Here is a 25,129-nt window from a genome sequence, read left to right as displayed (position 1 = left end):
TGAACATCATTTTATTTTGTCAGCAACTGCATTATCCAAAGCTCGCAAAGATCAAGTTTTATTTTTCAACAATTTATAATACACGGTGTATAGCTTTAACTATAGTACATGCATACATCTAGTTTGATGTGGTGAATAGTATTTGCTTGTAGATTGTCAATGATTTAATAAGATTAAAAGTAAGAATTATGTCTAAATTAAAGTAAGTGGCATTTGTGATTGATTTTAACAGAAAAAATACAGTTTATTTAAGAAAACATATTGCTTTTTCCTCGATATCGAAGGTTTAGACTACTGATGTAAAGCAGAACGTATTGAATCTTAATACCAATCATGGGGCGGTTGTTTAAAAAACAAGCACAGCTACAACTTCTTTTTTAAAAAAAAAACGTCGCGATCTTTTTACCCTTTAATCAACCATGGATGAGTTCAATACTTCGGCAGCTCGAGATCAAACCGAGGGTCATAAAGCACTTTTAGAATTAGAAGCGAAATTTAATAAAAAATCACGTTCAGCAGCTTTAAACATTCAAGGCTCTCAAATCCAAGCGCTCACTGGTTTCATTCATATTTTTGAACAATACCCCTATCCTGTTGTCATTAATGCTGCCATTTTGAAATTAGCTGATTGGTTTCGAACATAGTAAGCCAAAAAAAAAAAAAAATTGATTTCCTCATGCCTGATGCTCTTCTGATTCACGCTGTTATTATAGTAACAACAATGTTAAATATTATGTATATAAAGTATTTAAGGAAGCCTCAGATCTCCATTTGGCTAAAGTGATCAACGTAGAAGAAACCGTGAGACGTATCCTACCCATTCTCGGTAGTAACGACACGATTGCCCGCTCCATTACCTTGCGGTATGTATGAAAAAGTTTGACTAGACCAATTTTTGAAGTGCTGACCCTTTGCATAGTGTTCTTGGTTGTATGTCTATGATTATCGCAGAGAAATTGGATGTTCAATTTGGGTAAACCCTTATCTGGATAGATAATCAAACAAGTTATTTAACTTATTGAACAATAGTATCATTCAACGATTGGAATTAGCTACTGACCGAATTGAACTCGAAGCTGCTATATGGGCAGGAGATCAAATATGTGCAAGATCAAACAGATTTCCCTCTGTCATTTTCTCAAAAGTAGCAGACAAACTTGAAAGTAAGATTTAATACATTTAGGAAGGATATTTTTGTGTGTCTGACCTATTTTGCATGCGCTATTAGAAGCAGATACGCCATTTGATATCAAATTGCGGCTAGTCAAGATATTTCGTCATATGCATCAGGATATTGGCATGGCAAGACAGGTAAACCAAGAACTAAGCATATTTTTAAAAGAAACACAACTTATAATTGAATAGGCAAAATTAGCATGTTTAAACCTTTTAAATAATACGAACACTGAGAGCAAGCTAGTCATTGTAACATTAAGAACATTGACATTGTTGCTGAGTGAAGCTGTCATTGACCGCAAGGAACAGGTATAAAGACCGTACGATGAACAATAGGCCGTTGCTAATACATTTTTTTTTCTCGTTACTTTAGATCGATCGACTATTGAATTATGCATTGAACGATACCCGAGAGGATGTTCGATATAACGTATTGTATGATTTGTTTATACTCGGAAAGAACGATATCATGTTTGACGAAACGCATATTGTTCGCCTTTTGCAAGTCATCGTATCAAAGGGGGATAGCCGAACACAACAAAGAGCGTTCAAGTGTGCGCAAAGCCTGATCGATACACATCAAAAACTGATTGTCCAGATCATTACATCTAACTCGCCCATAGTGGAAGAATTCATCATGTCGATATACGAATGTGAACGAATCATGATTCGAGCTATAGAAAATAAACATTACGCACTTTTGATTGCCTGCGCAAAAATGTTGTATACTGTTTTGCGAGTCAGCTTATCCACAAGAAGAAACGACGATACGATGGATGTTGATGGACAGATAATTCCAAAGATGAAGGAATTGGGTTATAGAGTTGCAGAACATATTACAAAAGTAGACGTAGTATTAATTAATCAAGATAAAAATTTAAAGCAAGCAAACAAGTACAAAGTGAGTAATATTATTGATATAGCGATTTGTGTCTGATTATCGGTATATATAGTTACGAGAACTGTTAAAAATCAAGTCAAATTTCTGTCTGCTTTTGGAAGAATGGGACTGCGATGCATCCTTTAAAGATGCTTACACTTTGTTAACTAATGCGGATGGTACATGATGAGAAAGTTGGTGAAATGAACACTATACTAATTGTATTTATAATAGATGAAATAGCTGCAGTATTACTGCCTTATCTTTCTTCTATATCAAGAAAATGTACACAGTTATCAACCTGGTTTCCAGAAGAGGCGCTGAAAGAGCTACAAAAGAGAGTGAAAAGGCCAACCGTATATGTAAGTAGATTTTAATAACTTTTTCTTTTTTTAGTCCTTACAGTGCATATTAGGTAAATTTGGTCCGTTTATTATTACGAACCACTAAAAGTACACATGAATTGACAGATATGCTTATATCACTATTAAATCAATTTGGAAAATGGGACGATGAGACAAAAAGCTATTTGGATAACGGATGGAATATATATTTGATTGGTATGGAGGCTGGTTCATGCGGATGGTATGAATTGATGTATAACACGATGAAGGGATTGCGTAAGAAAGTGGATACCGAAGCCTGTTTTTACTGGCTAAGTTCTTTATCATCGCTCGCACATGCTGAATGGACTTTATCCAAGGATCAGACTACAAATAATAGCGGGTATACAGCCTCTATATCAAATAAGTTTATCAAATCCCTGACGCAACTCAAAGCGCTTCAGTCATTGGAGAAACCTAGAACCAACCAATCGTGGTATATACAGCTTCGTATGGAAATGCTGGCTGCTATTCAGCACACGCTTTCTGTCCTCGGCCATACCAATATGAAAAAGCAAACGAAATTAATGGAAGATTGCGCGGTCTTGTATCGAAAAATTGCATTTAGATACGATTTTATCGCACAGGCACAGTTCGGTATCGATAGAGAGACCTTGGAAGTGATTGAAAGTTACAAGATATGTGCCTTGATTTGTGAGCATGCGGCACGTACATTTTCTGGTTCAGATCGATTATTCTTTTGTATTGATCCGTCTTTGATCCCATTGATCAATAGCCAAGATAACTCACCACGCAAATTCTCCAATCGAAATCAATCCATGTATATGTTTGATTTATGTAAAGAGTTTTTGCGTACAGTAACAGGATGGGACGATTTGGAGCATTTGGACCAAGCAGACCGTTACTCGGTAAGCATGTGAAGAGAAAAAGATGAAATTGTACATCATATTAAGATTAGTTGTAGACATGTAGCGCAGACATGAAGCATATTTTACAAACCATCATGACAGAGCCTTTAGTGTTGCCGAAATCCTTTTTTGAAAATCGCCAAAACATAGCTATTCAGTTAACTACTGAGCCTACGTTAAGTGAACAAAAACCTGTTACACTCCAAACAAACGAGGATCTTGTTATCAAGTTTGAAGGTCTCGTCAAAGTTAGTCAACACGACAAAAGTAAGTTGCTAACAGCAGTAAATCTATCCATTTCTTTTTAATTAATCCGCGTATAGAATTGGAAAAAAAGATCAAAAAAGCTATTGTTGTATGTTTCGTGACCAAAGAAAAAATGCAACATTTTGATGATAGATTAGGAGTGAGCATGATTTTCTCAGAACCTTCCCAAGCATTGAGTGCTAATGGTAATCAAGTAAGTTCAAATAAAAAAATTAAAAAAATATCCACTCATCTGTTTTTTTAGTCTGCCTTATTACAACCTCCCACCATTTATATAGCCAATGTCCGCAATTCGTATTTTACCTACACTGGATTATTAAGTTTGCCCAAATCCAAAATTACGGAATTGCCGCATAGCAAAAGGGAAGCTTGGGTAAATGTTTTTGTAAAACTACTGGACGAAAATTCTGGGATCTGGTCAGTGGGTCCTCAAAAATGGGGAAAAGTCGTTTGGTAACTGTAATAAACAACGTTGGATGTAAAGGGGATTGGATCGTGTGTCACATGCGGGATGATCTGATACTATTTAATATTGCAAACAGCATCAGGGGTCCACACCAAAAAAAATATACTGCAAACATAGGCAAAGTGTATTTAAATTATTATATATTTCTATTTGTGCACAATATTTAATGTAATCACAGAGATTAGCTAAAAAACGAGGCAGTGTATTTTGGAATTAAGTTGTTGTGTAGGAATTAAAAAAAAAAGGGTAATATATTTGTGCATTATAAATGGATATCTGACATGTCTAGATACACTCTCAAAGGGGGTTTAACAAACAATACATTTTCCTGATTTGTCCCCCTTCAAAGATAAAAGTTTCGCCAATTGGATCTGTTCGGTATCAGTAATTCTCTAATAATAAGCAGATATAAGTAGCTGGTTTTCCATACGTCATTTATACTCCTTACCCCTTGTTTTGCCTTGACTTGGAGCCGACTAATTTCCTGCTTGACATCCAATCTTTCCTTTCTTTTCCTAAATGCAATCATGTAAGTTCAAAGCTTTGGAAAATCCACATTCGTCGTGCGCATGTATTTTACCTTTCCATCTCTACCCTTGAAGGCTGTTGTGTCTGTGTGTTCTTTTTGGCAGACGGTTTACCTTGGCATTGATGATCGATTTCTAAACGATGCTTGACACAAAAGGATAGGCCGCATTCAGGACAATGCATTGGCACTAACATTTTTGTTGTACAACCCTTTTTACGACATGTGTTATCAACTTTGGGTTGCAAGTCCGAACAATTACTCTGGATATGTTGATTCATCTAAATTGATTTGAACGTTAATTACATATCAAACATATGTTTGAATGAGAAAAACTTACTCTAATATTAGGATCATCACCTCGTTTCACTGGTACAGGCTTATCACAGATGGGACAAATTGGTACACTAAAATCTACAATTAGTTTTTCTATAAAGAACGTCTGCAAATATAATTTACCGAACATCCATGCTGGGGTCTTGTAAACTTGGACAGTGATGGGCTTGTAATTTAAAATGGTCCTGACTATAGCAAATGGTCAGTAAAAGTGTCTGGGGGAGTCGTTGCTATTGTTACCAAAAGATCTTTTTGCAGTTTACACAAGTATAAGGTAAGAAATCTTAAACAAAAGCGTTATTCTCAGGACATGTACAATAACCCTTTAAAAAAAAGTTACCATTAACATTGCAGTTGTCTGCAGTACATTTTTTTCCAAGATCGGGAAACTCCATGGTTGATTAGTGTTGCGTAGTAAAAATAAAGAAGAAAGAAAAGAAGAAAACAGGAACTTGTTTCCTTTTCGAGCCAATTTACAGTGCTTCCAACAAGTAAATGTCACAACCAATCAAAATCAATTTCATAATTTTAGAAATGAAGTGAACATTTTTACAAATCTCCGCTTTGCTTAAAAATCCACAGTGTATGAACTTTCTGGACGAATTGCGTGTCTCTTAACAAATCTGCTTATGGCATCAACATAAACGCTCCAGAGCTTCCTCGATTACAAATCGAGTGCATTACCAATTATGTCTTTTGTTGTTCCAAAAAAGTTACGCGTCCCATTGCTACCAGAAATACTACGAGAGTAAACACTGCGTCTAAATTGGGTGATATCTCTGCTGCAGGTTTGATTGTAGTCGGCGAAAAAAAAACCTAGACCTACGAAGAAGAGAAAGGCTGATAGATACATAAGCCCAGGAACCATAGGTTACTATACTAGCTCTAAAAAATGACTCTCAATAAAATGGACAAACATCCACATATGGAAGGTCGCTCGCTATATGGGCATGTATAATTCACCCGTTCACACGCATGAAAATATAAAAAAGTATTTATTGAGTATGGATGACCTAAAATGTATAAGTTCCTACTTACTCTCCTGAGCTTGACCCGATCAAACAATTTTGGGCAATGGAAAAGAGTAAGATTAAGCGTCATGGGATTTTGCAGGAAAACACTCCATCAGTGATAACAGGATCATGGTTTAGGAAAAAGAAAAGGGTGATATAATAGGGAATTATACAAGGTTGATCACTGTTGCAAGTAACAAATGATAGAATCCGAGAGTGGTTGCTGTTATAGTTGCTCATAAAAATTACTACCGTAATCGACGTACTAATGCCTTACACCACCCAAATATTTTGCAACCCGTTCAGCCATGATATACGACAACGAACATGATCATGGGAAGGAGCCTAAAAGTACGTGATGGTCTGCACAGAAAAATGTTTACATTGATTGACATGCCATAGCATCTTAACTTCATTGGATGATCGATTTTTGTTTTTCATAAAATATGCTTTACTATCAGTACATGCCACTGCTGAAACGCTGATAGACAACAATCAAGTTCCGACTTGCTCTAAATGTTTGCACATGTTTCTATTTTGAGTAAAGGCCCAAACACTTCGGATGGTTAAATAAGCAATTAAATCATCCTGACATAAGCTCGTATTTATCAAATCTTGTTCACACACCTTTTTGATCTTATAAATAAGACACATTCGCACACTATTCTTTTTTCCTTTTTTTTTCCCTCAACATACCTCTATTCTTTTTAATAAAAATAATCGATATTGCAAAAAGGTTAGTTTATAATGACTCTTGTTTTTCAAGAATCACTGATGTATTAGTTCTTTTTTTGAATAGAAAAATACATTGCAATTCTTGCGATATTACGGCTACAGCTAGTCTTTGCTATAGGATGATGACCTCCCAGGTTGGGTTCTTGGGTTTTTGGCACCCACTGGATGGACAGCCTGTAAATAGCAGGGATTTCACTGTAAATGGTTGTGATTATACTGGACGCGTGCAAAGCCTTTGTATAGCCAATGTCACTGCATCACTACTATTGAACAAGCCGGACTTGATGCTGTCTATATTGAAGAATTGGGTGAGAAACGACCGATGATAATGGGACAAGAAGCAATCATCCGTGACCCATTAACCTACCTATCATACGGTGAAGGTAAGCTGATGAGAGGTGCTTTAATTTTGACTTAAGATTCTGACTGCAATCTTTAATATTTCTTATAGTCTTGATTTGATAGGAGAGGATTTTCTTCGTCCAATCAAGGTATAAATTCATCATTGATATGATTTTATATACAGCTGTATTATTTATATCTTCAAACTAACAATGTAATATTTAATATAGAAGTATGTCCTCGTAGTAGTGGACGTTGTATAGCAGTATACAAGTGTATGCAGATATGCAATATCAAAGGGTGTTATTTGTATTTAATATCGTATTTATTCAAACGATTTGCTTATTTATTCTTAAGTGGATCGTACCCAAATACGACTGCTTCATCATCCGAAATATCAAGCGCAGTAGGCAAAATTGTGTTTGAAGGACACGCAACAAAACAGGCAGTTATGGAAGTTTTAAATAGCATATCGTCAACTACAGCACGGAACGAGGACACCTATGAAAAAATAGAAAACATCAGCAACAAATCGATCCGCGATAAAGTCGCAAGATTTATCCCAAGTGTTGCTGATGTACCAATGACAACCTTTTCGCAGTGGTTGATTGGCATTTCTGCCGCGGTATCCTCTATAGTCAATACTTTATCTGGCAACCAGCTTAAAAAAACGAAAATGCTCCAATGAAAAGCAGCTGCTCGTAAGAAGCATGTGGTTTCTCGTCCCCGAGAGACAAGGTATGTGCAAAACTTAAAGATTATAGTGACTTGGAATCTTACTTTTTTTAATAAAGATCAAGCAGTAGCCAGTCTATTCAATAAGCACAGCTACATAGACAGTGTCGTAAATGGGGAATGCACCACAATCGGATACGCTCGAAAAAGTCTCTCCAACGAATCCAAGTCAGTGCGCTTGCGTTTGTTGGAGAGCATGACCTCCATCTTGGTAGACCCTTGCCGGTGCAGCAAAATCTTCGTGACACCACTTTGCAATGCAAATTCGCCTTTGCTGGAACGAGATTTAAAACGCAGCCCGTTAACCAAAGATGTGAGACATGCACATGGTGATATGCAGGGTAAAAAAACAGCGTTATTATCTACAACATTGTAACTCACAGTGATTTTTTTTATTTTTTAGATCTCATTTCGTACGTTAAGACATCCATGCGTCCCATAAGGCTGGTGGTTATTGACTATGCTGGATTGACCACATCACCTCAAGACCTGCTTACTTTTATATCGTAAGTCATGGCTTATTTAATAATGAGCATTATTCTCATGTCCTTTTTATTTATGTTTAATTAGGTCCTTGAACTTGGTGATGTTCGTTGTAGTATACCACGGTCACAGGTTCGAATCTTTCTCCAGGGAAAACTTGCTGAAAGATATTAGCTTTAAAGCCTTTGCATACCGCAAGGCACCAATTCGTCGTTCGAGGCAGTTGCTGTTTCATGAGCAACTGTAGCGACAGCCTCGACAACCACTCTTGGATTCCATCATTTGTTAGTTTTTACAATGATCAACCTTGTATGATTCCCTAATAAATCACTATTTTCCTATTTCCTTATAAACCATAATCCTGCTATTATTGACAGAGTTTAATCGAAAAACACAAGACTAAAAAGAGCTCGGAATTCGGGTGTGCCTTTCAGCTTGTATTTCTGGGTGAGTCGACTTCAAAGAATTATTAATTGATTTTGATTGGCTGTGACATTACTTGTTGGAAGCACTGAAATAAAAAAACAACCCCGCGCAGTCATTACATATTATTTATTTTTTTTTGTCAGAAAGATGGTTGTGGATCACACTAGAACTTTTTATTTTTATTAATCATCTTTACTCATCGCTCCAATGTCCTCCCTCTCAGATGATACCATTCGCAAGGTAACCGCGTACACGCGTCCGGTTAGGACTGATGATTAATCAAACATTGTAGGTCTTTGTTGAATTACAAGCCAAGTTCATTCATAGTCAACAACAAACCAACACAGTAAAGGCACAAATCCAGGGAAAGCAACGTGAACGTAAAATGGCCGAGTTAACCAGACGTGAATTAGACGGTTTGGATGACAGCACAAAGACCTATAAGCCTATTGGAAAGATGTAAGTTTTACTATGAATCAAAGAGGTTACGGGGGATTGACTAAGCTCTTTCTGCAGGTTTATTCAAAGCCCTTTAAGTACCATGAAGAAGCAATATGTTGATTCAGTTGTACAAGCCGATGAAGACATTAAGCAATTAGAAAAGACACAAAAGTATTGGGAACGTCAAGCATCTGACGCCCAAGGTAATTTGAAGGATATTCTTCAAGGTCCCAGAACAATGTAAATACAATAAAAAAGGGACGAAGGAACAAGTATTACCAATGCCGTATATATATATATATGTATACATATATGGGTTTTTTTTTTATATGAGGGTTACAGGTCAAAGGTGTTTCGTAGCATTTGAGATGTTTTTGTATGTAAATATCTTCGTACACCAACGACAGCAGTAGAGGGTCCATTCGTCAAACTTTCACCGCTAGCACTACTATTACCGCTAAATGTACTGCTGTTACTGCTATGAACTGTATTTGTACTTTTTTCCATTTCTTTTGTGGTTTTAGCACCCACACTTTTTAAATATTCAGCAACGGACTTCAATCCTCCTGATTTTGCAAGGTCGAGTGGAGTAGGGACTTGCTTCAATATGTAAGGGTTTGGATAAACACCCAAATCGCCAACAAGGCGAACTACCACTTTTAGTTTTCGATTACGAATAGCGTAATGGAGTGGTGTTTCTCCCTTATTATCTCTTGGGTCCGGTCGGCATTGCCAATCTCGTACAAATAATGTGATGATGCGGGTCTTTCCAGTAATACACGCGTAATGAAGTGGTGTGGCACCTGCAAAATATAGTTTAAAATCATCATTGTTTGTTATTTAATTTTCTAATATTACCATTGTTGTCTGCCTTTTCGAGTAATAGAGTCTGTGATAATCCTAATACGTAACTCACCATATCGTCCGATCCACTTTGTACGGCAGCATGTAATGCGTTTTCACCATACGGACCTTTACACTGGTTTAATAAAGCAATGCCACCCTTTTCAATTAATAGTTTTACACCGTTCAAATAACCTAATTTGGTTGCCAAAAGGATAGGAGTCAATTTATCTTGTACCTTGGAAGCCAGTGGGTAGACATTGATGTGAGCTCCTGCATCCAACACGCGCTGCAACGCAGCTGTATTTTTTACTGCGATGATTGCATGGATGAGACCATAGCCCTCTTTTACATCTTTGACAGTATCTGAATTTTTAGCAATATTCGGGTTACCACCACGCCGAATGTAATTACTTTTTTTAGTTTGTTTACATTAGTTATTTATTTATAATAAATTAAAAAAAAAAAAAAAAGGCGAAATTAGAAGGGTAGATTGTGTACCTGATCAGTGTGTCTACTTCTGCTTTGTTCGTCTTTCCTCTAGCGATGGTATTCCAGAAACCATCACCACAGGCATATTTTAAAACGGGCTTTTCCTCTTCTTTGACCGGGGCAGGTGAAGGTATGCTTTCATTATTATCTTCGGTTGATGACTTTATGGATAGGGGTGACATTAGGGGAGTCATATAAGGGGAATTTGGTAGTGTACAGGAATCGGGATCAGACAGGACAGAGTCAAGGTCAAATTCATTATCACTGAGTGCGTCATAAAACTGAGGCTCTGTACTCTCATCTACCAGAGGACTCCTGATAACGTAGGAGGATGAGCAAGAAGAAGATCTGGCAGAAGAGGAAGAGGTGACACAACTTTTGCCTGATTTACAGCTCGATCGCCGTGTCGAGGCTCGTTGTTGCTGAGCATAATTTTCGTAACGAGCCTTGTAGGTCTGTGCTTCTCGATTTGATTTATCCATATGCTGTGTTTGGATACTCAGTCGATGCTCCAGTTGCTTTTTGGATTGTTCGAGTGTCTCCAGTGAGTCTAGCAGACGGTCGTGTTTATCTGTCCAGAATAGGACAAGTTTATCCATAGCAGTCTGTAGTCGTTCCTGAAGGCTTTTGCAATCGATTTGATCAATCAGTGTGCATAATTCATCCTCCAGCTCTTGTTGTTGGTATTTCTGTGCTATCACGCTTTTGGGTGGCACAGGTGGCAATGAAAGTTTTCGATAATAGTCTTGGTAACTCATAAGAGGGAGAAGGAATGAGAAAATAAAAAAAATAAAAAAAAAAATGAAAGAAAATAATAAATTTCCCTATAATGACCATTGTTTTATCTAAGCATTATTTTTGCCTCCACTCTCCCTTTCTTGTGTATGGAACAAGTTTTTATAAAAGAAAGTGATCTTCCAGTAGTTTTCATTGGCTAAATTACGCCCCTTTGTGACCAGGGAGTAGAGCACAAACCTTTTTTTTTTTTTTTAGAAAACAGCAAGTTTACTGTATTGTTTCCAACAAAGCTCAGGAATTAGCTAACAGTAATGTCAAGCCAACGACAGGCTATCGTTAAATTTGCCTAATAATAACTAACTTTTGGCCCGACCTACTCAAAGGTCACTCAAGTGGATTTTTGTGAAAGAATGATTCGAACTTCGTATAGAAAGACGAGCAGTATTATTAAAGTTTACTTTCTACTCATACAATTCGCTGGCTTTTCTTGAGTTAAAGAGGCTCTTTTACTTCAGTCAAGACTGCATAATAAACTGTAATACATGTCTCATAGCAACCCTTCTTGAGTGTAATGCAGTGCCACCGTGCCAAGCCGGGACTTTGTGGAGTCACAAGCAAATGAGGGTGACATGAATCTCTAATGATAATATTGAGCGTATATTAGGGTGAAAGGCAAGACGATTCAATGTTTGTAGGGTTCAAATGTTCCAGCAATATCTGTTTAACATAATATCTTATACCAACGAGAATCCCAAGCACAACAGCAAAATAAAATCCTATCGAAAAAACGTGCGTTAATTTTTCTCTTTAATACCTGTCTTTCAGTAGTAAATAAGGTTTAGGCTTAAGAGGGTTTTAATTATAAAAAAAAAGTCTACTATGAAAGTTATTTTGCTACATATATTACTTTCGATATAGAGATATTCGCATTGTTTATGTGATAAGCTCAGAATTTACACCGAGCTTTATTTTTCATATTATAATTCTTGGTTGACACAGATTATACATGAAAAGGGGGGGGGGGTAAATATTATTATTGTTGTAAAAGCGTCTAATATAAATATGATGTATATAAATATTTTCTAGTCTGTTTCGGTCATTTCCATTCCCTGGTAACCTTGTCTCTTCCTAAACCGATTTGTCACATCTAATGAAGAAAAGAAGTGTCAGATAAAGATGAGTCCACAAAGAACCTTATATAAAAAGCCAACGATAACACTTACGATCCCATGCTTTAGAAAGAGCGTCTCTATACTTGACGTAACCAAACCAAAAAGGAATTGCGATTAATACAAAACTTAAAGCAATCAAGCTTTCGACGGGGGCTTCGATAAAAGGGGTCGTGCATAAAAATAAGGCCACCATGCAGAACAGAATTGGTGTGGATAACCAAACACGGTAAGGCCTCTTTAGATCAGGTTCGGTATATCTAAAAATAATAAGAGCAAGCACCGCTAAAAAGTAAAATCTATAATAAAATGTGGTTAGTCCTTTCGGATGCTAAAAAGAAGAAGATAAACTTACATCCAAGCACATAGTGAATAGAAATTCACAAGCATCCTGAAACTGCCAATCATGATCATGATGGTGGTGAGACTGGCTTGTAATATCAGTGCCAAAATAGGAGTTTGGCGTGATTGATCAAGTTTCCCAAAGAAGCTGGGAATATGTCCCTGTTTTGCTGATACATAGATGATACGAGCTCCTGTAAACACACTTGCATTAGCTGACTACAAAAAAAACAAAAGGTTAGACAAGGGATGAGAGAAAATGTGTGGATAACTTTACACCAAAACAACTGAGTGCTACACAAACAGCAAAAATAATTCCACCCACAGGACCAAATATCTTTTTTCCAAAGTCCATTGAAATGGTGTTTGTATGCATGACTACTTCAGGGCGAAGGGCAGCCAGGTAAGCCACATTGGACAACATGTAACATAAGATGACTAGAGGGATACCAAAGATGATAACGCGTGGTAAATCACGATGGGGATCGTTCATTTCACCCGACACGTAATTCAAGTTATTCCAGCCATCATAAGCCCATAGGCCTGAATAAAAAGCCACAGCAAACTGTCCAAAACTTATCGAACTAAAGCCGGCGAATGGCTCGCCTTGGAAACTATCGCCGACGACCAGGCCCTTATTGGACAAAACAACGACACCAACAACGGAAATCACAATGGCAGTTAATACTTTAACAACAGTCAAGACATCCTGCACACGGATACCAGCTCTGACGGACAATGCATTAATTAATGTCAATATAAACAAACAAATTACAGCCAATAATTTTGGCAGAAATTTGGGAATAACAGAATCTGCTAATTCTACCGAAGCATCCGAATTATGAGGCACGTTGAAAAAATAGGTATGATATGCGATTCGTGAGACATAGTCACCAAAGACTATACATATAATTGCTAAACTGCCAGGCTTTTTCCATCCACAGGTTAGTGTCGATTTGCATAAGTTTGTTATTTTCTATACCTTTTGAACGACAATGGTGACAAATTCAAATATAAATGATACTAGACTACCGAAAGCTCTACCTAGATAGACAGCCTCGCCACCATTCATAGGTAACATAGTCCCTAATTCAGCATAACATAAAGCGCCTGATAGAGCTAATAGACCTGACAAGAGCCATACGACTAAAGCAGTACCATATGCCCCTGATGATTCCAACACAGGTCCTATATTTTTACAAGAATCAACCATCTTTTCTCTCTTTGTTGGGGTTTTCCTCATAAATTCCTAACCTGGAGAACTAAATAATCCACTGCCAATCATCATACCGACCACTAAGCCTAAACCGTTCCAGAACGAAACTTTCTTTTGTAACTCTGGGCCTCTTGCCTGAGTCTGAGACAGTGGAATCATGGGTATAGTTTCAAAAGAAAAGACCGATGTCGACGACCGATTGGCATGCTGCGTTAAAAGTGTCTGATTGGCTTCTTCTTCATCGTCGTCATCTTGTCCAAAATGATGTGAACCTGTACTGAACAAGGAATCCGAGTCTGATTCGTTAATGGTAAATGTCGTGTCTAGGGCTGCTCCTCCATCGTAGATTGCGTTGTTGTTGGGATTTATTGGTGGCATCTTTTTTTTATTTTCTTTAGTTTTACTCCATGGTCGAAGGAAAGAATGAGAGGGAAACCAGAAAAAAAGTGCCTTTTACAGAAAAAAGACGGAGTACTAAAAAAAAACTCTGTCCATCATATTAATTTTTACCATTTTCTCTCTCTTTTAGTCTTACATTTTCAAATGGAGAAACCAGCATTGACAACAGTGGAAGGATTAAGAATCGCACTAGAGGAATTAGGACTTTGTACAAAGGGGCATAAACCCGAATTAAAACAACGATTCCGAAAGGCAATGAAGAAACAAAAGGACTCTGTAGCTACACCGGCAGCTATAAAAGAAGTGCAAGTGGAAGAGGAAAAAAAGTAAATAAATGCCAAAGTGAATGACAGGGGGAAGCTAACATATCTACAGCGTGCAACCCTTTGACTACTATTTGTTTTTTGACGTGGAAGCAACATGCATTGAGGGAGGAGGGTTTACATATGCAAATGAAATTATCGAATTTCCAGTGATTCTTGTGGACGGGAAGACCTTTGACATTGCAAGTGGATAAATCTGTAGCCTTGTTTCTGTCTCTTATTAACTTTTACTATACAGATTGATGAATTTAGATCGTATGTCAAACCAACCATCAATCCAACATTATCTGATTTCTGCACAAATCTGACAGGAATCACCCAATCCACTGTAGATCAAAGCCCAACCTTTGTCGAAGTACTAAACGATTTCCAAGAGTTTTTATCTAAATACGATTTATTTCAAACTTCTACAGCGGCATTTGTGACGGATGGTCCATTCGATATTCGTGATTTTATCACCAAACAATGCAAACATAGTAAGATAAAACGGAGACCCGCCTATTTTGATATACCTTGGGTCGATATACGCAAGTTATTCAGAGAGTTTTACCACCAGAAAGAGAACAAGAATATCAATAATATGCTTTCGCATTTAAAAATGGAATTCCAAGGAAGAGAGCATTCAGGTCTAGATGATGCACGAAATCTAGCTGCTATTGGGAAAAAAATGCATGAACAAGGTTGTCTCTTCAAAACAAATTGCAGATATGATCCTAAGAGACATAATGTTGGAAGGAGACAAAGAAGATGATTTAATTCGGCAGATCCTTGTACCGAGCGCTAAAGAATATTTTTTTTTTTTGCGGGAAGAATAAAATTATAATTCGCCTCTTTTGACAGTCAACCTCTCTCTCTCCTTCTCTCTATTAAAATGGGTTGGACTTTTGCAGATAGCTCAATTGTAGCTGGTTATATTTCTATTTTGTTTTGGCTCATTGTCTTTATACCGTAAAACATATTTCTGTAATGTTAACAACTCGACTCTAATCAGATTCTTTTTGACATGTAGACAATTACTGGAGAACTACAAGCGAAAAAATGGCGATGGACTCTCACTTTCGTTCCTATTTATTTGGCTCGCAGGAGACATATTTAATTTGGCAGCAATTATTATGGAAAGGCTCATGTTAACCATGGTAAAATATTTTGACATAATTTTACAAAAGGCATTTGTTTTTTTTAAAAACTGTGGGAATTTTTCTCTAGTTTCTATTGGCCCTGTGGTACACAGTCGCTGACATTTGTCTGATTTGGCAAGTCGTTTATTATAAACAGTGTGTCACCACAGAACCAAACTCTAATGAAGATGAAGCCGTCGCTTTAATAGCAACAAAAACCATCAAACAGAGAAGACCAAGCGTGCTGGATTCTTCAGACGAAGTTTCGGATGAGGAAGAAGAAGCATTAGATAACGACATTGTGCCTGCGAAAGAAAAAATGAATCCAATTTGGATTAATCTTATCGGTTTTCTTGTACTGACTGCAGTCACCTTAACATTTTGCTATGCTTATGTCATTGTTAAAAAAGTCGATGATGAAAACAGTATTAGGCTTATTCCTCAAATATTGGGCTGGTCCAGTGCTGTTTTATACGTAGGAAGTAGAGTTCCGCAGTTAATTAAGAATTGGCGCCAACAAAGTACAGACGGCCTAAGTTCTGGTATGTTTATATGTGCTGTCTTTGGGAATCTATTCTTTGCATCGGTAACAAAAACAAATACAGTAACACTGCTAGAATTTTTCTTTATTAACAATTTAAGCACAGTCTATATTTTTAAAATCCACAGAGAGAAGATACATCATTGTAAACTTGTCCTGGATTATTGGAAGTTTAGGAACTGTCATTTTTGACATCATGGTAAATTAGTCACAATTTAGAAATGCATTCGACTATTAAACTAAGTCTCGCTTTAGATCTTCCTTCAGTTTTATGTATTTAATCGTCGCAAGCTCAAGCACAGAGCAGACTAACTATATCAATTTATGCCGCATCACATTGTATATTACCCCGTTTTATCTCAGCTCCCCCCCCCCCCTCCATTAGAAAAGAAAATTGTAAATAAACGAACCCTTTTTAAATTTTTTGTCATTGTTTTGATGAAGTAATAAGCTCACTACCGCAGTACCACTACAAATTTTCAGACCCTCTAGCCATAAATTATGGCCCATGTGCTACGGCCTCAGCTTAGTATGAGTATCCAAGATTGCGGCTTACATGATAAACAGATTAAGAGAACTGACAAATTTTAACCAGTATCCTTACAATGTATCTCGATTATTCAATAATTCATGAATTCATGACAGTCCAATTGCTCAAGTATTTTATCGAAATGTATTTGGCAATCTACTATCCCTCGAAAAGAACGACTGCGTTCTGCTGCCTGGGTGCGTAGGAGTTTCGCCTCTAACTCCCGTGATTCCTTCGAAATTTGTTACCAAACCAACAAGCGCAAATAAAAGTATTAAGCAAATTCGAAGTGTTCTGGGTGAGTATAGCATATATCTGTTTTGATACGTACTGACTGATTGTAATAAAATGTAAACTAGTAATTTCCATTACAAGTGCTTGTGTCATGGTGCAAGCAATGCGCTATTTGATATTACTGGTGCCATTCTTGTGGAATGTGCAACAAATGGAGTTCATTTTAAAAAAAGGAACCAGCTTGTTCTTTACCCCCAAATGTGTGAATAAATAACACGTTATTATTATTTTGGTTTTTTAGTTTTAAAGCCACAACACCTACTTGTCTCATTGGTAGAATATTCTCAATAATCTTTTTGATTTTTTTTTTTTTTACATGGTGCGTGAAACATACACGATATACTCTCACTGTAAGTATCTATCCGGTCGTTCTAAATTCATACATGAAAAGAATATCTAGATTTATCTGAATCTATCGGATTGTTCAAGTTGTGTAAATTTTATAATTTGAAACATTTATTGTATTAAGCAAAACTATATGGCGTATAATTTAAGGAGTGTGGATAGTTTATGCGAGGCCACAACGGCCCTTGAGACAACTTTCTTTACAATCGTCGGAAGTCTTACAACAGGCATTGTCGCCGCCCTTGCCGTTCTTCTTACCAAAGAAGCCAGATTTACAGGCATCGGGAGTGGGAGCAGGAGCTTTGGTTGTAGTCTTAGTAACAGTAGCAGTCTTGGTGTTTACAGGACCATTGCAGACACCCTTAATACAGTCATCTCTACAGTCGGATTGGTCTTCACAACAAGCGCCCTTGTAACCATCACCTTTACCGAGACCAATAGAACCGGGTGTACAAGTACCAGGAGTAACTGTGGGAGTAGCAGCAGCAGATGTAGTCTTAGTAGTCTTGGTGTTAACGGGGCCATTGCAAACACCCTTGATACAGTCATCTCTACAGTCAGATTGGTCTTCACAACAAGCGCCCTTGTAACCATTGCCTTTACCGAGACCAATAGAACCAGGTGTACAAGTACCAGGTGCGTCAGTAGGAGTAGGGGGAACAGCAGTAGTGGAAGCTGCTACAGTAGTGGTCTTGGTGGTCTTAGTGTTGACGGGGCCATTGCAGACACCCTTAATACAGTCATCTTTACAATCGGATTGGTCTTCACAACAAGCGCCCTTGTAACCATCACCTTTACCGAGACCAATAGAACCAGGTGTACAAGTACCAGGTGCGTCAGTAGGAGTAGGGGGAACAGCAGTAGTGGAAGCTGCTACAGTAGTGGTCTTGGTGGTCTTAGTGTTGACGGGGCCATTGCAGACACCCTTGATACAATCGTCTCTACAATCAGATTGGTCTTCACAACAAGCGCCCTTGTAACCATCACCTTTACCAAGGCCAATAGAACCAGGTGTACAAGTGCCAGGAGTAGCTGTAGGAGTAGCAACAGCGGTGGTAGTCTTTGTAGCAGTAGCAGTCTTAGTGTTAACAGGGCCGTTACAAGCACCTTTAACGCAATCATCTCTACAATCATCTGCGTCAGCACAACAATAACCTTTGTATCCATCTCCAAGACCAAGACCATACGAAGCAGGGTCACAAGAACCAGAAGGAGCACTGGGGCCAACGCAAACACCCTTAACGCAATCATCGATACAGTCAGCTTGAGTTTCGCAACAGTAGTTTTTAAATCCATTGCCTTGACCTGCACCATTGCTGGAGGTAAGAATACATTTGCTAGCAGAATAAGGAGTGGCAGCTGCATTGATTTGGGACGCGGCAGCGACAATCAACATGATAGAGTAAGAAATTCTCATTTTTGTTTTGTTTGTTGTTTTTAAATGATAGTAAGGGATGTGTGATAATGAATTTAAAGAAAGCAGTTTCTCTCTCTCTTTATATATAATTTGTATGGGCACACAAAAAAAAAAGGTCCATGATATTTTTAAACCTGAGAATACTAAAAAGAGACATTGAATTCAGAAAATCTTTAATATCACTCCTCTACAGGTAGAGTAAATACTATTTATAAATTTAAGAGTTTCGTTGAAATAGTTTTTTCTAAATTTGTTGAGTATTAAATTTGTTATTTTATATTATGTATATCGGGGACATGGTAAACAAATGCTTGTCAGACATTAGGTGAATTAAAAAGGGCCTACTTTACTATATATGAGTACAAACTAATTTAAGAAGAGTACCCATCTTTTGGATGAAATTATGGAATTTATACATTTAGGTTATTATGGCCTAACAATAATTGTCAAAAAGCGCTTTGTATAGAGCCATTGTAAACTTTAATAGTGATAATAGTTGATTGTTCACAGCTTTAAAACAAAAAGGTTGAAAATATAATTAAAGAAGTTTTATTGGAAACTCTCTTTTGTTTGTACAGCTTCTGAGATTTGTATTTTTGTAGAAAGACATGACATAAAAGGATATTTTCTGTAATCAAAGAGTACTCCATTAATAGACAATATGTAAAAAAAGATCAACTTTATACGTATATGTAGCAACCGTTACGTGCAAGGTTGCAGAAACCCCAATTTTAGGCACATTTCCAAAAATAGAATTTACCATCAAAGGGCATTAGCACTGTGTACCATCACAACATCACACAAATATCAAAATATGGTAGCAAAAATACCGTAATGATCTGTTTGTTCTCATGGTTTAATTGACGCAGCATTGATCAATAAAACCATTACAGTACTTTTTCTCTCTCCCTCTTACGCAGACTTGAATTACACGTGTATAAATCCTTCGATTTACACAGGCGTAGAATGATCTCCGGTACTGTGTCACCTCTGAAAAAAAAATTGTCGCTTTCGTTCAGACCGGGAAATAACCAAAAGGTACACGGAAACCTTTTACTCCGTTCTCATTTAAGGGGGTATATTTGTTTTGTCATTCGACTTTTGTGTGGGTAACTAACCAACGAATGGTATTTTATACATCGACGCATACTTTAATATGCAATACATAAGCATCATTTTGAACTTGACACAAAGTTACATACATATTACAAAAAAGATCTTAAGCTTTGATTTTACAAATGAATTAAAATTGCCACACTCATGCCACACTGGCAACATGTATCACCCTGGTTTTTATGAATGGTACGACATCATTAACGTATTATAGCGCAATATATGAACTCAACGCAAAAAAGAAGAAAAAATCTATTCTCACAACAAAAATTGTTTTAGGAAATGAAGCACTCTTCTCTGCCCCTTTTTCTATAATCTATTGGAATGGGTTCGTTTTCAGCGTGACATGAATCGTTCGTACAACTCTGTTCTAATGGTGTCTGAGTTGAACACGAGTTTTAAATATATTTTTGAGTAGCATATGGCGCTTATGTTTATAAATTTTATAACAATATTAAATTATGATACGCTCAAAGTGCAATAATAATGTTCCCAGGAGCTGTATATATAGTGAAACAAAATGGACAGACATGTCATAAATTATAAACATGCATCCAACCAGAAAGTCGTGTGTAAGTTTTTTTCATGTTTGATCATATGAAATAATTTTCAAAGTTATAGATCTAATGGTCTTGTACAGATGAACACATCAATTTTTTTCTTTTTTTATTAAGGATTATAACTTTTTACATTATTAGTATGAGTGTCTTTTTTCTTGCGTTCAATGTGCAACTTTGTAGTCTTTCTTGTTATTTATGCTCAAATCGAAGGCTAAATATCAATTATACTTTTTCCGTGCGTATCTTTAGAAGTAGCAATTGGAGGATGGTAATAGTTAGATTTATCTCATTTGCTTCTAAGTCGTATAACTTTTTCAGTAGTATAAAGAAAGAATCGACATAAATGAGGCGATGAATTTTAAAATTGGATCATCTGACTTTGTTCATTCTAACAGTTATTGGATTTTTTAGTGCGTAAATTTTTACTGAAAAACGGATTTCTTCAAACTTAAGAAATGTAATCACAAATATTTTATGGAAGTTTTAATATGCTACGGATGCCACAATCTTAGTAACGGATTTAAAAAAGCTACCAGAACCAAGCTTTAGAAATGGTAACTATGATAACTGCGTTAAGTTCGGATCAAATCAGTAAATCAGGCTATTAGTGCCGCATAATATGTCAGAATGCGCAATTATAGGAGCATCTAAGTATGCATTTGAGAACCGCATTTTTGCGTTCAAGCCATATCAGCTTCAACTTTTAAGGTTGCAAGATAATAGACCTTGCCGATATAAGTTTTTTGCTGCCTTTGTTCAGGCATCTTTTTTTAAAAGACGCGCCTTATGCTCCATATTATGTGCCAACTACCGTGTAAAATTTCAGCGTAAATAAACTAATTTACAAGTACCATTATACAGTATTTAACTGGAGCCAAACTATAGAATAACATATGCCAATGATGCTACACCCATATTAAATACCCCGTTCGATTTTTTTCATTTTTCATTTTTATGTGGTCAAAATTATTGACATACCCACAATCAATTCCAACTTCGTCGGACAATAAATCAACTCGGCTGTTGTTTAAAATACTGGAGTTGTACAGGAAAGGATGAACGTGAATTTGCCACAAACTATGTTTGTCAAACCTGCAAAGCAATCTGGATGCTGCAGCTAGTTTACACACCATAAGCATACTGGAAACCTTAAACATACTTTGTGTTGTAGCATATAAACACCTGTAGAATATATTCATGAAGCTGGGCCTTATCTTTTGTTATTATTATTTTTCTATTAAAATAAATGTAGCCAAAATAGATTTTGCGAATGTACAGATTTTGGCATTGCAAGACATGCTCTTTTTTGTGTCCTGTTTGAAAGAAAGTGTTTAAAGTCCAATGGAATTAATTACAGGTGTATATACCTAACGTAAAATGTTGGACCAATGATTATGTTGGAAAGCATGAGTGTTTACAGTAGAAATGTTGATGTTGCTTGTTTGAGTCATGCACGCGTAAATGGTAATGTTAAAAGTAACAATTCAAGGGTAGGCACAGCTTTCAATAAAACTTTACCCTTACACGCTGTTTCTATGCCAAAAAATGTAAAGCCTTTTTTTATATGTCGGTATGGGGTGTCTTGTTTTAAAAGTAACAGCAGGGTTACAAAAATGACTATGCACTTAATTATTTGTTTATGTAATCTCCTTGGTAGTAATAACAAGGGACCATCTGTAGAGGAGGAGGAAAATATGACTTATCTTTTAACAGCGCAATAAACCGACAATAAAGCAACGGAAGCTCAACGTGAAACTAGAAAGGGGCCAAAATAGAAAACTTGTTGAAAGAAACACGCCTTTAGAAATGGATGTTTAACAGTAGCGAGACCCATTGATTCAGCTTCTTGAAACTACGCCTTATAGTGAATATCTAAATCTGGCCAAGCGGAATCGACATATGTATACCTAAAAATAACGTAAACAAGGCGTAAATTGTTTGTCTCTATCTCTCGATCCTGAACTGTTTATGCAAGCACAGATAAACAGATATACTCTTTTTTCATTTTTCTTTTCATAAATAATCGTATTCGCACTTCTTTTAGTCAATTCCTTTATTATTATTATTATTATTATTATTATTATCAAGCCAGATTAAAATACATTCTTCTCATAGATTTTTTTGTTTCTGTTTTAACTCTTTCTTTATCACGGAATATTAACGTTTCTCCAACACATCTGTTTATTGATAGATTACATAAGCCAGCCAATCACAATTATACCGCATGCTAAAAAGGATCTAAAAATTCAAACTCATTTAAAGTTTCTTGCCCAAAATGGCCAAAGAAGTATTTTGAAACAAAACTGGGCGAAGGCGTTCATTATCGTGGGAGTAAAAAAAAAAGTATATTTTTTTATGTTTTTTCTCGCTCTTTTCTTTCTATTCTTCATTATTTTATTTCAAAAAGCACACATATGCCGGAAGTGGCATAAGCGGTATTCATAGTTAATTTAAATAAAGTCTTATAAAATCGATGAGACACTAATGAAGGATCTTTATTCACCGGAATAGCTTCTTTGTAATTATTGCGGATGCTTACTATAGTGACTACTGTACGGTTTTGTGATGGACGTCACCAGTACAATTATTATTGTACCGAGATTTAATCTCATATGAATATCTGTTTAAGAGAGAAGCTTATACATATCAAGTGTTTATAGCTTCTCAATTACGACACTGGACGTTCAATTGAATAACAGAAGTGACAGACGCGTCGCACAAAGATTCGACGCCAGAAGACAAAGTAAGCGCGAAAAAGAATTAATGAAGTCGTCCCACAACGCAAGTAATATAATGCAAAAAAAGAGTCGCAAGAAAGCAGTAAAAAAATTTCGAATTGCTGCTACAACACCCATTGCTTCTGTAAAGCCGCGTCCAATTGCCCCTTCTGAGGATACGTCTAGTATAGCTATGGAGTTACTCTACCAACACTCAGCAAAAAAAACAATCGGTCCTTTTCTTATAAAAGGACCTCAAAAATAGTTAATAAAATTGTGATGTTTGAAATATGATAATAGATAAAACAGAATAAAAAAAAAGTAATAAGAAATGAGTCTCTATAATTCTTTATCAAAGTTATGGAGAGAAATTCATCGCAAAAAGAAGGACACTTTTTATATCAAACATCTGGGAGATTGAATCTGGTAAGATTGAATCTGGTAAGGAATAAGCAGTGGCTTGTTTCTATCTTCTGAAACATGGCACTTTATTTATATAATTACATGGTCTTAAGTCAATCAATACTATCTGTGCTAAATCACACATATAGATTGTACATATAATAAATTCATATCTCATCATCACTGATAAATGATAGCTAAATCATGATCAGGCATAAAAAAGGAATTCGCTAAAGCCGGTCACTATTTTAAAGTGTCACGGTATCGTAACACCAATGTCCAAACTTAAGACATGTTATTGTTATTATTTCTCTATTGACTATGCGTAGCACTAATTGTTCAATATAGATATTGTTATTGATAGCATACTCATATTGTTAAGAGTAGTATCCTCAGCCTCGTCCATTCCATTTATTATAAATACTCTTTATTTTTCCTCTTCTTAAATCTTTAGTTAACTTTAACATCAATAAACTCTGACAAGAATTCTAATTGATCCTATTGTTTTTTTCTACCTTTTTTTCTGCAAAACTATCCTCTTTAAGCCTACTTTTGCTACAATCGTATTTGCAACCGAGCCGAGCTTAAGATACTTTGAGCGAGCTCGAGCTGCAAAAAAACGCATTCGAGCGAGCTTCTGTTTTGCATGGAGAACAAAATAAAAAATAAACCAAAAGTGATACTGTTAGAACTTGGATACCACTTTATTATGGACGAAAAAATATAATTAAAAACGTATTAAAAAATGTATTCTCAAAATGTATTCAAAAAATGTATTCAAAATGTCTTTAAATTTAGCCCTTCCATACTGAGTATATAAATATTAGTCAGAGGGATCAACAGTTATAACATCAAATGACAAGAGTAATATTTGTGCTCAGGATCTATTAATATTCTATAGTCCAGGCTAGTGTTCGGAATGAAGATCGAAACTCTCGAGCGAGCTTCGATCGTGTTCCAGTCGAAGCTCGCTCGAATGCGTTTTTTTTGCAGCTCGAGCTCGCTCGAAGTTTCTTAAGCTCGGCTCGATTGCAAATACGATAGCTCGAACTCGCTCGTCCTTTTTATTACACAAAGTGCACGTCAAAGTGATGTTAATTACAGAAAGTTAAGATAATAAAATTGTTATTTATTGAGATAGAAGTTGGAAAAAGAAAAAGAAAAACGTTTTTTAAAAAAACTCATTGTAGAAGTCCCACAATGTTTCGACACCGAAAGCGAGAACTAAAGGCAACCGTTGACTTTCGAATAAATCACGCAGGTTTAAACCTGCAACAAAATTTCCATAGTCCGCAAGGACTGCTGCTCTTGCCCGTTGTAGTTTGGACGGAGGGAACAAGTCCACCAACAACAAAGCCGTCAGACCTGCGTCCTCTACAATTAGAGCAAGAAAGGCTCCAAGTTTTAACGCCAGTCGAATCGATTCCAGCTCAGAGCGTGTTGGGTCGGGTGAGTGCAGCACTACATTTTTGTTTGATAAAGATAGATAAGTT

The 25,129-nt window shown here is 36.5% G+C and overlaps 9 protein-coding genes across 9 annotated transcripts; 6 read left to right on the top strand and 3 right to left on the bottom strand.

Annotated features, from left to right (window-relative positions):
- Positions 1 to 419: 419 nt before the first annotated feature.
- EV154DRAFT_538619 (uncharacterized protein) lies at positions 420 to 1,491 on the top strand (the record flags this gene model as incomplete). The annotated part of the gene is made up of 6 exons (XM_051604291.1): positions 420 to 643; positions 714 to 863; positions 920 to 973; positions 1,030 to 1,163; positions 1,229 to 1,311; positions 1,366 to 1,491. The coding sequence occupies 6 exons, from the start codon at positions 420 to 422 to the stop codon at positions 1,489 to 1,491; spliced, it is 771 nt and encodes a 256-aa protein (XP_051456340.1).
- Positions 1,492 to 1,645: 154 nt separating this feature from the next.
- On the top strand, positions 1,646 to 2,684 carry EV154DRAFT_422972 (uncharacterized protein; the record flags this gene model as incomplete). The annotated part of the gene is made up of 4 exons (XM_051596114.1): positions 1,646 to 2,077; positions 2,130 to 2,235; positions 2,291 to 2,418; positions 2,472 to 2,684. Coding segments are annotated over 4 exons (879 nt in total), but the record flags the coding sequence as incomplete, so codon positions are not given.
- Positions 2,685 to 4,349: 1,665 nt separating this feature from the next.
- On the bottom strand, positions 4,350 to 5,037 carry EV154DRAFT_538618 (uncharacterized protein; the record flags this gene model as incomplete). The annotated part of the gene is made up of 5 exons (XM_051604290.1): positions 4,350 to 4,433; positions 4,490 to 4,556; positions 4,622 to 4,848; positions 4,908 to 4,974; positions 5,027 to 5,037. The coding sequence occupies 5 exons, from the start codon at positions 5,035 to 5,037 to the stop codon at positions 4,350 to 4,352; spliced, it is 456 nt and encodes a 151-aa protein (XP_051456338.1).
- Positions 5,038 to 7,317: 2,280 nt separating this feature from the next.
- On the top strand, positions 7,318 to 8,557 carry EV154DRAFT_512852 (uncharacterized protein). Its single transcript, XM_051601964.1, has 4 exons — positions 7,318 to 7,731; positions 7,788 to 8,069; positions 8,132 to 8,234; positions 8,299 to 8,557. The coding sequence occupies exons 1-4, from the start codon at positions 7,704 to 7,706 to the stop codon at positions 8,456 to 8,458; spliced, it is 573 nt and encodes a 190-aa protein (XP_051456337.1). The 5' UTR covers positions 7,318 to 7,703; the 3' UTR covers positions 8,459 to 8,557.
- Positions 8,558 to 8,844: 287 nt separating this feature from the next.
- On the top strand, positions 8,845 to 9,322 carry EV154DRAFT_422969 (Prefoldin; the record flags this gene model as incomplete). The annotated part of the gene is made up of 3 exons (XM_051596113.1): positions 8,845 to 8,877; positions 8,930 to 9,096; positions 9,154 to 9,322. 3 exons carry the CDS (start codon positions 8,845 to 8,847, stop codon positions 9,320 to 9,322), a joined length of 369 nt encoding a protein of 122 aa, XP_051456336.1.
- Positions 9,323 to 12,003: 2,681 nt separating this feature from the next.
- On the bottom strand, positions 12,004 to 14,330 carry EV154DRAFT_512847 (amino acid permease-domain-containing protein). Its single transcript, XM_051601963.1, has 6 exons — positions 13,917 to 14,330; positions 13,645 to 13,850; positions 12,940 to 13,590; positions 12,676 to 12,881; positions 12,375 to 12,619; positions 12,004 to 12,298 (listed from the first exon to the last, which is right to left on the bottom strand). Exons 1-6 carry the CDS (start codon positions 14,254 to 14,256, stop codon positions 12,234 to 12,236), a joined length of 1,713 nt encoding a protein of 570 aa, XP_051456335.1. The 5' UTR covers positions 14,257 to 14,330; the 3' UTR covers positions 12,004 to 12,233.
- On the top strand, positions 14,104 to 15,821 carry EV154DRAFT_265798 (double-strand siRNA ribonuclease Eri1). Its single transcript, XM_051594678.1, has 5 exons — positions 14,104 to 14,582; positions 14,653 to 14,782; positions 14,839 to 15,548; positions 15,610 to 15,736; positions 15,807 to 15,821. The coding sequence occupies exons 1-3, from the start codon at positions 14,302 to 14,304 to the stop codon at positions 15,349 to 15,351; spliced, it is 924 nt and encodes a 307-aa protein (XP_051456334.1). The 5' UTR covers positions 14,104 to 14,301; the 3' UTR covers positions 15,352 to 15,548; positions 15,610 to 15,736; positions 15,807 to 15,821.
- Positions 15,472 to 16,571, top strand: EV154DRAFT_564852 (PQ loop repeat-domain-containing protein; the record flags this gene model as incomplete). The annotated part of the gene is made up of 5 exons (XM_051605868.1): positions 15,472 to 15,548; positions 15,610 to 15,736; positions 15,807 to 16,304; positions 16,366 to 16,458; positions 16,515 to 16,571. 5 exons carry the CDS (start codon positions 15,472 to 15,474, stop codon positions 16,569 to 16,571), a joined length of 852 nt encoding a protein of 283 aa, XP_051456333.1.
- Positions 16,572 to 17,516: 945 nt separating this feature from the next.
- Positions 17,517 to 18,939, bottom strand: EV154DRAFT_445302 (uncharacterized protein). Its single transcript, XM_051597081.1, has 2 exons — positions 18,634 to 18,939; positions 17,517 to 18,102 (listed from the first exon to the last, which is right to left on the bottom strand). Exons 1-2 carry the CDS (start codon positions 18,842 to 18,844, stop codon positions 17,591 to 17,593), a joined length of 723 nt encoding a protein of 240 aa, XP_051456332.1. The 5' UTR covers positions 18,845 to 18,939; the 3' UTR covers positions 17,517 to 17,590.
- Positions 18,940 to 25,129: the final 6,190 nt, after the last annotated feature.

Source organism: Mucor mucedo, assembly GCF_025094135.1.
Source record: "Mucor mucedo strain NRRL 3635 chromosome Unknown EV154scaffold_62, whole genome shotgun sequence".
NCBI classification, from domain to species: domain Eukaryota; kingdom Fungi; phylum Mucoromycota; class Mucoromycetes; order Mucorales; family Mucoraceae; genus Mucor; species Mucor mucedo.
The sequence above is the reverse complement of the archived record's forward strand: the minus strand, read 5'-3'. Positions and strand labels throughout refer to the sequence as shown.